The sequence below is a fragment of the Triticum urartu genome, chromosome 4A (assembly GCF_056163025.1).
Source record: "Triticum urartu cultivar PI428250 chromosome 4A, HENAU_Tu73, whole genome shotgun sequence".
Classification (NCBI taxonomy): Eukaryota; Viridiplantae; Streptophyta; class Magnoliopsida; order Poales; family Poaceae; genus Triticum; species Triticum urartu.
Window position 1 is genome coordinate 572,191,933 of NC_141876.1, and position 15,183 is coordinate 572,207,115.

General features: G+C 44.1%; 1 protein-coding gene and 1 long non-coding RNA gene across 2 annotated transcripts; one reads left to right on the forward strand and one right to left on the reverse strand.

Moving 5' to 3' along the window:
- Window positions 1-6,214: 6,214 nt before the first annotated feature.
- Window positions 6,215-9,361, reverse strand: LOC147976735 (uncharacterized). Its single transcript, XM_087520955.1, has 6 exons — window positions 9,276-9,361; window positions 9,024-9,165; window positions 8,417-8,854; window positions 8,134-8,299; window positions 6,438-8,061; window positions 6,215-6,356 (listed from the first exon to the last, which is right to left on the reverse strand). The coding sequence occupies exons 1-6, from the start codon at window positions 9,359-9,361 to the stop codon at window positions 6,215-6,217; spliced, it is 2,598 nt and encodes an 865-aa protein (XP_087377081.1).
- A 2,829-nt stretch (window positions 9,362-12,190) lies between these two features.
- On the forward strand, window positions 12,191-13,407 carry LOC125516150 (uncharacterized). The gene is made up of 3 exons (XR_007287250.2): window positions 12,191-12,320; window positions 12,567-12,631; window positions 13,252-13,407. It is a non-coding gene; the product is annotated as an uncharacterized LOC125516150 (long non-coding RNA).
- The last annotated feature ends 1,776 nt before the right edge of the window (window positions 13,408-15,183 follow it).

Here is a 15,183-nt window from a genome sequence, read left to right on the forward strand (position 1 = left end):
AATGTTTCAGACTTATGTTTCATTAAGTAGATATACCCATATCTGTTTAAGTCATCTGTGAAGGTGAGAAAATAACGATATCCGCCACGAGCCTCAACATTCATCGGACCACATACATCTGTATGTATGATTTCCAATAAATCTGTTGTTCTCTCCATAGTACCGGAGAATGGTGTTTTTGTCATCTTACCCATAAGGCATGGTTTGCAAGTACCAAGTGATTCATAATCAAGTGGTTTCAAAAGCCCATCAGTATGGAGTTTCTTCATGCGCTTTATACCGATATGACCCAAATGGCAGTGCCACAAATAAGTTGCACTATCATTATCAACTCTGCATCTTTTGGTTTCAACACTATGAATATGTGTGTCACTACTATCGAGATTTAATAAGAATAGACCACTCTTTAAGGGTGCATGACCATAAAAGATATTACTCATGTAAATAGAACAACCATTATTCTCTGATTTAAATGAATAACCGTCTCGCATCAAACAAGATCCAGATATAATGTTCATGCTTAACGCTGGCGCCAAATAACAATTATTTAGGTCTAATACTAATCCCGAAGGTAGATGTAGAGGTAGCGTGCTGACTGCGATCACATCGACTTTGGAACCATTTCCCACGCGCATCGTCACCTCGTCCTTAGCCAATCTTCGCTTAATCCGTAGTCCCTGTTTCGAGTTGCAAATATTAGCAACAGAACCAGTATCAAATACCCAGGTGCTACTGCGAGCATTAGTAAGGTACACATCAATAACATGTATATCACATATACCTTTGTTCACCTTGCCATCCTTCTTATCCGCCAAATACTTGGGGCAGTTCCGCTTCCAGTGACCAGTCTGCTTGTAGTAGAAGCACTCAGTTTCAGGCTTAGGTCCAGGTTTGGGTTTCTTCTCTTGAGTAGCAACTTGCTTGCTATTCTTTTTGAAGTTCCCCTTCTTCTTCCCTTTGCCCTTTTTCTTGAAACTAGTGGTCTTGTTGACCATCAACACTTGATGCTCCTTCTTGATTTCTACCTCCGCAGCTTTCAGCATTGCGAAGAGCTCGGGAATAGTCTTATTCATCCCTTGCATATTATAGTTCATCACGAAGCTCTTGTAGCTTGGTGGTAGTGATTGGAGAATTCTGTCAATGACGCAATCATCTGGAAGATTAACTCCCAATTGAATCAAGTGATTATTATACCCAGACATTTTGAGTATATGCTCACTGACAGAACTGTTCTCCTCCATCTTGCAGCTATAGAACTTATTGGAGACTTCATATCTCTCAATCCGGGCATTTGCTTGAAATATTAACTTCAACTCCTGGAACATCTCATATGCTCCATGACGTTCAAAACGTCGCTGAAGTCCCGATTCTAAGCCGTAAAGCATGGCACACTGAACTATCGAATAGTCATCAGCTTTGCTCTACCAGACGTTCATAACATCTGGTGTTGCTCCAGCAGCAGGCATGGCACCCAACGGTGCTTCCAGAACGTAATTCTTCTGTGCAGCAATGAGGATAATCCTCAAGTTACGGACCCAGTCCGTGTAATTGCTACCATCATCTTTCAACTTTGCTTTCTCAAGGAACGCATTAAAATTCAACGGTACAACAACACGGGCCATCTATCTACAATCAAACATAAACAAGCAAGATACTATCAGGTACTAAGTTTCATGATAAATTTAGGTTCAATTAATCATATTACTTAAAGAACTCCCACTTAGATAGACATCCCTCTAATCCTCTGAGTGATTACGTGATCCAAATCAACTAAACCATGTCCGATCATCACGTGAGATGGAGTAGTTTCATTCGTGAACATCACTATGTTGATCATATCTACTATATGATTCACGCTCGACCTTTCGGTCTCCGTGTTCCGAGGCCATATCTGTATATGCTTGGCTCGTCAAGTATAACCTGAGTATTCCGCGTGTGCAACTGTTTTGCACCCGTTGTATTTGAACGTAGAGCCTATCACACCCGATCATCACGTGGTGTCTCAGCACGAAGAACTTTTGCAACGGTGCATACTCAGGGAGAACACTTCTTGATAATTAGTGAGAGATCATCTTATAATGCTACCGTCAATCAAAGCAAGATAAGATGCATAAATGATAAACATCACATGCAATCAATATAAGTGATATGATATGGCCATCATCATCTTGTGCTTGTGATCTCCATCTTCGAAGCACCATCGTGATCACCATCGTCACCGGCGCGACACCTTGATCTCCATCGTAGCATCGTTGTCGTCTCGCCAATCTTATGCTTCCACGACTATCGCTACCGCTTAGTGATAAAGTAAAGCATTACAGCGCGATTGCATTGCATACAATAAAGTGACAACCATATGGCTCCTGCCAGTTGCCGATAACTCGGTTACAAAACATGATCATCTCATACAATAAAATTTAGCATCATGTCTTGACCATATCACATCACAACATGCCCTGCAAAAACAAGTTAGACGTCTTCTACTTTGTTGTTGCAAGTTTTACGTGGCTGCTACGGGCTTAAGCAAGAACCGATCTTACCTACGCATCAAAACCACAACGATAGTTTGTCAAGTTCGTGTTGTTTTAACCTTCGCAAGGACCGAGCGTAGCCACACTCGGTTCAACTAAAGTTGGAGAAATTGTCACCCGCTAGCCACCTTTGTGCAAAGCACGTCGGGAGAACCGGTCTCGCGTAAGCGTACGCGTAATGTCGGTCCGGGCCGCTTCGTCCAACAATACTGCCGAACCAAAATATGACATGCTGGTAAGCAGTATGACTTATATCGCCCACAACTCACTTGTGTTCTACTCGTGCATATAACATCAACACATAAAACCTAGGCTCGGATGCCACTGTTGGGGAACGTAGTAATTTCAAAAAAATTCCTACGCACACGCAAGATCATGGTGATGCATAGCAACGAGAGGGGAGAGTGTGATCTATGTACCCTTGTAGATCGACAGCGGAAGCGTTAGCACAACGTGGTTGATGTAGTCGTACGTCTTCACGGCCCGACCGATCAAGCACCGAAACTACGGCACCTCCGAGTTCTAGCACACGTTCAGCTCGATGACGATCACCGGACTCCGATCCAGCAAAGTGTCGGGGAAGAGTTCCGTCAGCACGACGGCGTGGTGACGATCTTGATGTACTACCGTCGCAGGGCTTCGCCTAAGCACCGCTACAATATTATCGAGGATTATGGTGGAAGGGGGCACCGCACACGGCTAAGAATATGATCACGTGGATCAACTTGTGTGTCTAGGGGTGCCCTCTGCCCCCGTATATAAAGGAGCAGGGAGAGGTGCGGCCGGCCAGGAGGAGGGCGCGCCAGGAGGAGTCCTACTCCCATCGGGAGTAGGATTCCCCCCCTTTCCTAGTTGGAATAGGATTCGGGAGGGGGAAAGAGGAGAGAGAGAAGGAAGGGGGGGCACCACCCCCCTCTCCTTGTCCTATTCGGACTAGGGGGGAGGGGCACGCGGCCCAGCCCTGGCCACCTCTCCTCTCTTCCACTAAAGCCCACTAAGGCCCATATATCTCCCGGGGGGTTCTGGTAACCTCCCGGTACTCCGGTAAAATCCCGATTTCACCCGGAACACTTCCGACATCCAAATATAGGCTTCCAATATATCAATCTTTATGTCTCGACCATTTCGAGACTCCTCGTCATGTCCGTGATCACATCCGGGACTCCGAACAAACTTCGGTACATCAAAATGCATAAACTCATAATATAACTGTCATCAAAACCTTAAGCGTGCGGACCCTACGGGTTCGAGAACAATGTAGACATGACCGAGACACGTCTCCGGTCAATAACCAATAGCGGAACCTGGATGCTCATATTGGCTCCCACATATTCTACGAAGATCTTTATCGGTCAGACCGCATAACAACATACGTTGTTCCCTTTGTCATCGGTATGTTACTTGCCCGAGATTCGATCGTCGGTATCTCAATACCTAGTTCAATCTCGTTACCGGCAAGTCTCTTTACTCGTTTCGTAATACATCATCTTGCAACTAACTCATTAGTTGTAATGCTTGCAAGGCTTATGTGATGTGCATTACCGAGAGGGCCCAGAGATACCTCTCCGACAATCGGAGTGACAAATCCTAATCTCGAAATACGCCAACCCAACATGTACCTTTGGAGACACCTGTAGAGCTCCTTTATAATCACCCGGTTACGTTGTGACGTTTGGTAGCACACAAAGTGTTCCTCCGGCAAACGGGAGTTGCATAATCTCATAGTCATAGGAACATGTATAAGTCATGAAGAAAGCAATAGCAACATATTAAACGATCGGCTGCTAAGCTAATGGAATGGGTCATGTCAATCACATAATTCTCCTAATGATGTGATCCCATTAATCAAATGACAACACATGTCTATGGTTAGGAAATATAACCATCTTCGATTAACGAGCTAGTCAAGTAGAGGCATACTAGTGACGTTTGGTTTGTCTATGTATTCACACAAGTATTATGTTTCCGGATAATACAATTCTAGCATGAATAATAAACATTTATCATGATATAAGGAAATAAAATAATAACATTATTATTGCCTCTAGGGCATATTTCCTTCATGAAATAGCCCACACACGGAGCTCCCTCTCCACGAGCACGCCCGGTGGGTAGCGCAGCTCCGGCACGACAGGCAGACGGTTGAAGGTCGGCCCGTTGAACTGCATCTTCACTTGGTCTCGCTTGGGGAGGGCTCGGTCGCTTGGGTGTTTGAAGTTGGAGAGGATCGGATCTGGCTTGTGGGTGGGAGAGGAAGAGAGGCACCCCATTTATAGGCCTGTGCGTGGGAGAGGAAGAGAGAAAGGATGAGAATGGTGCGTGTGTGAATCCGGACGCGTGTGTGTATCCGTTACGTTTTGCACACTTAAATTTTTGCACAAAATGATGCATGGGGCGCGTGCGTGCATCTGAATCACTACATAGCTCTTTGACCGGGCGGTGCATGTGAATCGCTGCCCTGAACCACTGCACTGAACCACCTAGCGCGCCTTGCTCGCCTCGCTCGCATGCATGCACGTCGCCGCCTCCCGCGCATGCAAACCCACGTCGCCGCCTCCATGCATGCAAGGCCTGGAAAGGCTGAGACGGGCTATTTACTGCGGTCTCAGGCCCAGAGCACGAGACGGCCCAACGGTCCATCCAGCACGCCCGGTATTTGTTAAAAAAACAATGGGTCTCCCAGCCAATCAGATTGCATCTCGCGGATCGCCCCCCTCCTCCCCGCAGATTCCTTCTAGAAGGGTTAGATCGATGGCCCTTGATCGCCGCTAGGGTTAGATGAACGGTCCTTATTCAGCGCTAGGGTTAGCGGGGTTTAGGAGGGGTTTGGAGCAGTCAAAGCTATGTTTGACCAGATTTCAAATGAGCATAATAAATTAAATAAAAACAGAAAAATAAAAAACCTGCGCACATAGTCTTCTTATGTCATATACTAACGATTTAAGTTGATAAACAAGCTTTACATATATTTAAATGATAAGTTCATGTGTATTGTATGATATCTCGAGTATCTCAAACTCTCTTGTATGAAGTGAAGAGAAGTGTTTTGGGGAAATGAACATGAAAATTTCAAAAAACTAACCACAGCTTCATTTTGGAGTGACTAAGAAGGATCCAGGCTTAGTTTTTCATTTTGATGTTTTACACTTGTTTAAATCTTGGTCAAAGTTAAGTTTGACCAGAATTCAAATGAGTAAAACAAATTAAAAAAAATCAAAAAATGGAAAAACCAGCGCACATAGTCTGTACATATAGAATATATGTGTAGGAAAGTTATTTGGCTGATTTAGACAAGGTCAAAAAAAATTTCTTAGAAATGAGGCCGTTTACCCTACCTTTGGACCCCTCTTTTTAGCACATTTTTCATGAAAATTTCAAAAAGCTCACCACAACTTCATTTTGGATTGACTAAGAAGTATCCAGGCTTAGTTTTTCATTTTGATGTTTTAGACTTGTTTAAATCTTTGTCAAAGTTAGGTTTGACCAGAATTTAAATGAGCAAAACAAAAATCAAAAAAGGAAAAACCATGTGCTCATTCAAACATCATCCAACAGATATTTAAACATCATGTCAAACATACTTCTAACATAGGTCCAACATCATCCAACAGAAATACAACATGTAAAGTGATAAATGTTTCATAATACAACATCATCCCTTATTCATAATGTTTCATAATTATTCATAGATAGCGTTGGGGCTTCTGTCTGTTCCTTGAGCTTCTTGCCATCACTTTGCTCCTCGTGCATCTTGTGCTCATTGTTTCTTCTCTTCTTCTCTTGGTTGTCGGTACGTTGCGCGTCTTCTTCAAACCTACCATAGAGCTGTGCAAAACATAAACGGTAATGAGATCATGTCAAGTGATAGATGTACAGTAGTATTTGACCCTTGCAAGATTTACATACCTAGCAGAACTCACAACAACAGAAGGTTGGTCACCATTTGGAGCCTCACTTGGATCATCATTTGGAGCCTCACTTGGATCACCATGATCACCATTTAGAGCCTCACTTGGATCACCATTTGGAGCCTCACTTGAATCATTATTTGGAGGATATTTTGGATCATCGTCAAAATCATGCGGTTGTTGACCATCATCATTTGGAACCTCATCAAAATCCTCATCTGATGCAACCGGCTGTTGACCATCATTTTCATCATCTGTTGAGGCAATCGGCTGCTGACCAACATTTTCATCGAAGCCTTCATCAAAACTCTCTCCAAACGCTGGATCTACTGTGTTATCACAATAGTTACCAAAATGACCAGACCCACCACACCTTGTGCACTTACGCTTCCTCGCTCCAAGTCCAGCTCCTTCGCTGCGAGGTCTGATTCGACTCTTCCTTGGTCTACCTACTGCTCTCTTCAGAATTGGAGCGCAAAGCTTGAATCCAGGGTCCACCATGTCCCATTGTTTTTTTCCCTCCATAGCAGGCAAGGCATAAGCATATGTGGCTTTGAACCTTGCAACAGAGTAGTAATCATGCACATACTGCTGTATGTTCCCTGCTGGACCTGGGAGAGAAGTGATGAAAAACAAGGCATGAATGCATGGCAACCCAGTTATCTGCCATTGCCTACAACTGCAAGTTCTAGCTTCTAAATCCACTGGATATCTCCATTCCCTCTTCTCTTTATCCAAATATGATATCTCTGCTATGGTACCCGAGCAAAGAGTCATGTTCATTTCCAAGCCTGTTGTCTTCTGCTTCAGTTCATTCATCACGGCAGGGATGATAATGTGGCCCATGAATTTTGCCTCGGCTATTCCTCCACGATAATGAAATTTATGCATGTATTCTATCCTTATCCTGTCAAGCAAATCCACCACATAATGACCCTTTAGTTTCCGGATCGTTGAGTTGAAAGACTCTGCTAGATTATTGTGCACATAGTCAACTTTGCTCACTTCACTGAATTGGCTTCTGGCCCATAACTTGGAGTGGTGTGTTTCCAAGTATTCTTTCACTTTGGGATTCATGTATAACTGCCTCAAGTGGTAGTTGTGCTTCTTCACACTGCATGTCAAAGATGCTGGCCATAAATTGTCGGTATACACCTTTCCTTTGAATTTCTTCATGAAATTTGCAGCAAGGTGACGCATGCATTCCCTATGCTCTACTCCAGGGAACACATTATCCATGGCCACTTCTAAACCTTTGCAGGCATCTGTATGAATGACCAACCCATTGGGATGTGCAATAGCCCGACGGAGATTATGCAAAAACCAAGTCCAGCTCTCCTCAGACTCTGTCTCCAGCACACCATAGGCAACTGGAAATACAAAACTATGTGCATCAACTGCACAAGCTGCTACTAACTGTCCTTTAAACCTCCCTGTGAGGAAAGTGGCATCAATAGCCAAATAAGGCCTGCAGCCTGCCAAAAAACCCTGGCGACAAGCCTCAAAGCAGACAAAAACCCTCCTAAAGCATTCCTTGGTCTTTGTCACTCCCCTGAATGTGTACTCCACGGTGTGGTGATCAATATCTACAATACTACCTGGGCTTGTCCTCTCCACTTCACCTTTGAATGAATACAACAATTGAAAACTTTCCTACCAGTTACCATAAATAGAATCCATAGCATGTTGTTTACCATTGAACAACCTCATGTATGGTAAATCTATCTTGAACTTATCTTTGATGTTCTTCTGCAATTCCTTTGGACCCACTTGCTGGTTTTCTTTCACCCACTTCTTTACTTCTTCTGCCACCCATCTTGACTTGGCTCTACTGATTGTATCCTTCCTAAGGGTTGATTCCTGGCATGTGTGCTTAAAAGGGTTCACTTTGACCTAAACATTAGTGCTATTCCGCATTTTAGATGCAAGCAGCCTCCATGGACAACCTTCAGTCGGACAGTGCACTCTGTAACGTACTTGATCACTCTTGTCAACTTTGAAAGTACGTTCTACCTTGATGCAGTATGTCACAAGTGCATTTCTACACTCATTCATGGATGCAAAAACTGTACCTTCTTCCATATGAGGGTTCAAAGGGTCCCATTCAACAGCTGCAAGGTCTTCGTCCTCACCCATCGCGTCATCATCCACACGGACTGCATTGTGAGCCTCATCTTGATTTTCAGTCCGAGGTGCCCGTCGTAAATTCCGAATAACATCATAATATAGCTTCTCTTCATCAACCCTAGAATTGTAGCCATCAGGCTCCACTTCAAGGGGGACCCTACTGCTGTTGCCCACACTTGTCGAGCCACCACGTCGCCATGCACCAACTGAACTGTTCTGGCTAGAGATGCCATTACGACGACTTGGTTCTCCCCGAGATGTTGCACCCGCCATCCTAGGTCCAAATGCCTGCTCAAGCACATCAACTTGCAGCCTCACATGAAAATTATCTTTCTCTTTATGCCTAACAAACATGGTAGCTAGCTCTTCATCATTACTAACTGTCACCCAATTCTTTTCCCCATCATAGTATTTGTATACCACTTCATCAAGCAAACCGATATTGGCTACAAATTACCTCCCCAAATTGTCTGAAACTCCAATTACTAGCCATTGGCAACCGATAATCAAAACCTCCTTGGTATTTCTTCTTATCCTTTGCATCGAACATGTACCGGTCCCTTCTAATGTGCACCATGAAAGCAAACCGCAACTCCATCCTAAACGGCGAAAAATAGAGACGCAATCAGCACACTAATTGGGCAAACCTACTCGAATCGAGTGTTCAAATGCACAACTAAGCTCAATCTAAACAAGAGGCGAGACTTACCCCTCGGGAACCCAGTCGTGGACGCGGCGGATCTCCGGCCCGATGCCTACCTCGCCAAATACTCCGGGGTCACCGCTGCTCACCATTTCGCCCTAGGGTTCTTCCTCCTAGTTTAAATAGCTCCAGCAGCCCCCCACCTTTGAGCGCTCCGGCCGGGCGCACAAAAGGAGGCCGCGCCGCGGATCGAGCAGGTGGCGGGCGCACCACCCGTGGCGTCGCAGGAAGGTGGTGGGCGTCACAGGTAGCCATGCAGCATAGGCGCAGGGAGGTAGCGGCGGAGCAGGCCGTGCAGCTGGTGGCGGGGCAGGTGCTGGCCACGGCGCAGGTGGCGGTGGCGGCGACGCAGGACAGCCGACCGGGCGGATGGGTTGCCAATGATTTGGGGATTTAGTTGCACGGGCCTACATGTCAGCTCCGGACCCACGTCCACGCGCACTAGTAGAAAAAGGGTCAAACGTGAAGCACATTAGTGCCGGTTTGAATTTGAGCCAGCACTACACTACTAGAAAACAGGCTATAGATGATATAGACACTAATGGCGCATTATACATGCGGTGCGCCACTACTATATAGTAATGGCGCACCTATACATAGTGCGTCATTAGTATCTAAAATAGTAATGGCGCACCTAGTAAAAAGTGCGCCATTACTATGTTTGACCAAGCTTTGACCCACTTCTAAGCATAGTAATGGCGCACTTTTCCCTGATGCGCCATTGCTATTTTTGATACTAATGGCGCACGTTTCCCTGCGGTGCGCCATTGTGGTTTTGTAGGTAAGTGCCGCAGCCTGAACGCCCACCATCTCTCTCCTCTCTCTCTCGCACGGAACCCTGTCCTCTTCTTCCTCACCCCACGCACACACACACACACGTCTCTCGGCCTCGCCCCGGCCCCGATCCATGCCGCCTCCCAGTGCTCCCTCCTCTTACTGCGCGACGGCCCTTGCCCTCCTCTCTCTTTGGTCCCCTTCGCGCCTCCTCGCGGCAGTCGCAGCCAAGGAGCCCGAGCTCGGTGGCGACGGATCGGAAGGCAGCATCGGCGCTGGATCTGGGAGTGGTGGAGCCTCCACCGTCTCCACTCGCCGGGAACTGGCCAGATCCGCCCCACGAGCTTCACAGGTGCCACCCCCTCCACCACCAGCCATGGTGGCCTCCCCCGTCCCGTATCGGCATGGTCCAGCCGCCATCTCCTGCAGCAACGGCGGCCTCGCCCTGCTCCGCCCCCGCTCCTCCTCCTCCGCGCCTTCGCCTCGCTCCCCATCCCGGCCGCCGCGAGAGGCAGCCTCGACCCGTCTTCCTCAGGTTCTCTCCGCTCTCACACCCTCCGTGTCCGTCCTCTGGATTCCGTTTCCCGGGGCCTTGCGCGCAGCGACGCACGCCGCGCTTGCTGGACCGGCGACCGATATCGTACTTGTGGCTAGCTCGATAGGACGCGGATCCGTTAGTTGGCTTGAATTCATGGATTATGCCGCTGTTATTCACGGACTGGGACTGGTGTTAAGACAGACTTTCAGTGCACTGGCAGTGGCAGTGATGAAGAGCAAGAGCTCTCCGGATGCATGATTTGGAGTGACTCCTACACTAATTCGTAAACCTAGATTCCTGAAATGGCACATATCTTCTCTATGTCTGTCACCAAACTTGCTCTATCAGTCAAGACTATGCATCCATTTGCCACTTGCTGGCCACATGTTAATTCAGCTCCCGCGATTAATGTTACCAAATGAATATCTTCTCTGTTTCCCCAAACTCGCTTTATCAGTCACGGCCGCATATCGATCTGCCACTTTCCTGCCATAGAATAATTCAGCTCCTTGAAAAAATAAGAATAGGAAAAAAATCAGCATCGATTTGGTCGTCTATTCATTCTTCATAAACTTCACATGCAATTTCTAGCATATGGTGTTCACCCAAGTAATAATCTGCTATTGTTAACCAGGTATCATCGATGAAAAACATGGGTCATTTTCACGTACTCTTCTTTAGGATAAGCCTGAGATCACGTATGCTTCGTAATCAGAGCTTTCACTTTCTATTCATGTTCTTCTTGCGAGGGAATATTTGTTGAAACATGCCCCGCAATGGTTTTTCCAACAAATTTAGGGAAAAATGATTCGTGGGTATATGAGCAATTCTGAACTTGAGACTGTTATACAAGACTTTGGGTGGCGCTGTGCTAATGTCTCCAGGATATACAGGTATATGATGTAATACTTTGCTCCCTGTCAATGAGTATGCTCAGAGTTTCTCGAGCATTTTTTGGGATCGTCAATTTGTTTAGCCATGTCATATAGATATTGTTATGATTGGTTAATATCCAACTGTGGTAGGTAGACGATAGAAATAAAATGCATTACTGATCTAAATGGGGTTCAGTAGTTCACAGTTACACTCATTGAGAGGTAATATAACTTAATATCAGTTTAATGTGTATGACTGTAACTTGCGGCGGAGGAGCAGAGGCGGCAGCCCGCGCGCAGGGCGGCTGCTCCGGCCAGCCCCTTCGACTTCTCCACCATGATGAACTTGCTGAATGTAACCAAGAGCTTATACTGAATTCTCTGAATGAAGCGTTTACAGTTTCATACTCTGTTTTGTTCTGTTCATTTCCAAACGCGAGTTCTTGGAGGATTTTACATATACTACAGGTTTGAATCGGTTGTTAATTTGGTTGGGTTTCACTAAAGATATTCGCGTCCATTTTAACATATTCGAACTTGCTCAATGTAACCAAGCTCTACTGAAGCATTTTACAGTTTCTGCAAAACTAGAAATACTCTGCTCTGTTCTCTCCATTGTCAAAGTTGAGTTCTTGGGAAGATTTATTTACACAAGCTCGAATTTCCTGTGAATTTGTTTCGATTTCATGGGAATTTGTGTGAAAATTAACTTGAATCGTGGATTTTTTTGTGGCGTGGGCGCAGGACCCGAGCATCAAGGAGATGGCGGAGCAGATCGCCAAGGACCCGTCCTTCAGCGAGATGCCCCATAAATCTACTGTATGATCAATCAAAACACGTTTTGTCCAAAGTCCAAACTTAATGGTAAACAAGAGGCTAATCTTGCTATTTTTGTTTGTTATTCGGTTTGCACTTTCTGTTTCCTTGAACAGTTTACAGTTCATCTAATTTACATTTTTATGTTAACTTTAGCAATTAATTTACCTCAAACAAGGTAACTAATATGATAATTATCCCCTGTGTATACCGCAAGTAAGTAACTTACTGTAATTATGTTAAGAAATTAGAATGTTTGTGACCGACTGTTTAATAAGATGCTCTTTTCACAAGGTGTGATATTGTGGCATATTTACCCTGGAGCTAGCATATATATGGAGCTGACTTTGTTCCTGGAGGTGAGCATATATTGTTGATCTTCTCATGTCAATTGCAGCAGTTCCTTGATTCACAATTTATATAGTGTGGTATAGTGGTTATATTTGGAGGTTTATCCCTGTGAAATAATCACCGCTGCAGCTAATGTGTTATGCATAAGCTCGGTGTGTTTGCTCAATTAGCTACTGCTCAATTAAAATTGGTGACCTTCCATTGATGATAGGTTTAGAAATTATGCATTGAGTAACTGGACCTGACCTGGAGTACTTGGTTAATTCAGTGATCTTTTAACAAAATTTTAACTGAATTATTTTGGGCAATGGAGTACTGAATTTTAACTGAGTAACTTGCAGTTGCATATGCACTAGACCACTTGTAAATTCTTTGGCTCCTCTTTAATCTGGTGCAATTACTTAACTGACCGTAATAGCCCTGACACTTGTAAGTAACCATATCATTCAAACATCCAATTAAATCTATTCTACTCCATTTCCTGAGATGAAATTGTGATGATGGGAGTGACATTAAACAGCTTGAACATCTAATTGTGCATGTACTCCATTGTTATATACTGATCCATCTTGTCTTTGCCCCATGTTAACATTCAAATTGTTAATTGCATTCAAAGTGTTAATTGCAGGAGCAGACACAGAGGAGGAATCTGCTACCTCAAAGCAGTTGATCGACGCCGGGAGGGTGGGTACGTGATGTCAGAGGCTGCCGGGAGGGTGGTGACGAGCTACCGAAGAGATGAGTTCTGGCTCTCCTCGATGCCAGGACGAGGCGCTGCTGCCGATCGGACGTGGACTCGATTGATTTGATTTGAAATATGACGGGTTGTAATGTAAAATGCACTTCAGTTCAAAATTTCCTCCCCTTGCGAGAGGTATTCTTGGACGGAGGGAGTAGAAGATTAGTTATAGGATTTTGTTTTATTTCTGTGCAATTTTCTTTTTATTGGATACTTGTGAAGACATGGTAATATTCTTGCTATAATAAAAATTATGGTTCTATTTCATTTTTTTGTTTTTAAATTATTTTTCCTTATAGGTTGTTTTTTGTAAATTTGCATTTTTTTTGTTTTCCAAATATACTATTAGTGGCGCATTTCAGCCTTTATTGGTGGCGCACCTAGCTTTTTAGCTAGTGGCGCACCTCTAAGGTTACTAGTGGCGCACTTGGCTTTATTACTAGTGGGGCACCTAAGGGTTAGTAATGGCGCACTATTAGAGGCGCCATTACTGTCTGGGATAGTAATGGCGCACCAAATGTGCGCCATTACTAAAACTTACTAATGGCGTGCTAGTAATGGCGCACCTAATGTGCGCCATTAGTAACCAAAATAGGTGCGCCATTAGTAACCTGTTTTCCAGTAGTGCTAATTGTACCATTAGTGCCGGTTCGAACGGCTATGCATTAATGCCGGTTCGTGTTGAACCTTTAGTACCGGTTCGTGCCACGAACCAGTACTAAAGGGGTGATGGCAGGCTGGCGTCAGGCCGGGGCCCCACGATCACCTTTAGTACCGGTTCGTGTCACAAACCGGTAATAAAGGGCTAACCTTTAGTAACGGTTTGTGCCACGAACCGGTACTAAAGGGGTCTGACCTATAGTACCGGTTTGTGAAATAAACCGGCACTATAGGGCAATTTTCAAACTCTACCCCCCCCCCCCCGCTGTGTCGCCATTTCAGTTCTGAAAAAATCAAAAGAAAATGATAAAAACTTCAAAAAATAAAATCCTTCGAGAGGTAGTTATATTACTACATCTACTAGCAGTTAGGAAAATTTGAAAACTTAAATTTGGACATGTTTTGCAAAAAGTGTAGGGAAAATGTAAAACGGCTATAACTTTTGCATACGATGTCGGAAAAAAACGTATAATATATCAAAAAATTCAGCACGAAAATCCGCATCCGATGGAAACCGCTTATGGCCTGTTTGGAATTTTTTAGAATCCTCAAATTCCAAAAGGAAAAAAGATATGGTCAAATTTCAGTTTTTTTAAAAAAAATTGGTTAAATCTGGTCAAACTACTTATTCAAGAAGTATTAATGTTACTACATAATTATTCAAGAATATTAGTGTTACTAAATAATTATTTCAATTTTTTGAATTTTGGTCAAATCTGGTCAAACTGTGATCAAACTATGGTCAAACTTATTCAAGAAATATTAGCGTTACTAAATAATTAATGTTACTACATAATTATTCAAGAATATTAGTGTTACTAAATAATTATTTCAATTTTTTGAATTTTGGTCAAATCTGGTCAAACTGTGGTCAAACTATGGTCAAACTTATTCAAGAAATATTAGCGTTACTAAATAATTACTGTTTTTTAGGATAATAGTTTCAAACTCAAACGGTGAAATGTGTGACTTCATGCTCAAGCTAAACTCCTGAGAGTTAATAGGATTAACATCTTACTATTGTGAGGAAAACAACAAGTGCAGACTTGGAAATGAAGGAGAATAGAACCCGAAAGTTAAGCGTGCTCGGGTTGGAGTAGTGAGAGGAATGGGTGACCGGTCGGGAAGTTAGATGATTTGGAATGAGTGATCCACACTTGA

Bases quoted from the DNA above. Each gene is read 5' to 3' on its own strand.
- LOC147976735 (XM_087520955.1), bottom strand. From the start codon at position 9,361: ATGGTGAGCAGCGGTGACCCCGGAGTATTTGGCGAGGTAGGCATCGGG. The intron at 8,300-8,416 runs GTACGTTACAGA...CACACATGCCAG, and splicing joins AAGTTGACAAGAGTGATCAA to GAATCAACCCTTAGGAAGGA. The intron at 8,062-8,133 runs GTAAACAACATG...ATTCATTCAAAG, and splicing joins ATACATGAGGTTGTTCAATG to GTGAAGTGGAGAGGACAAGC.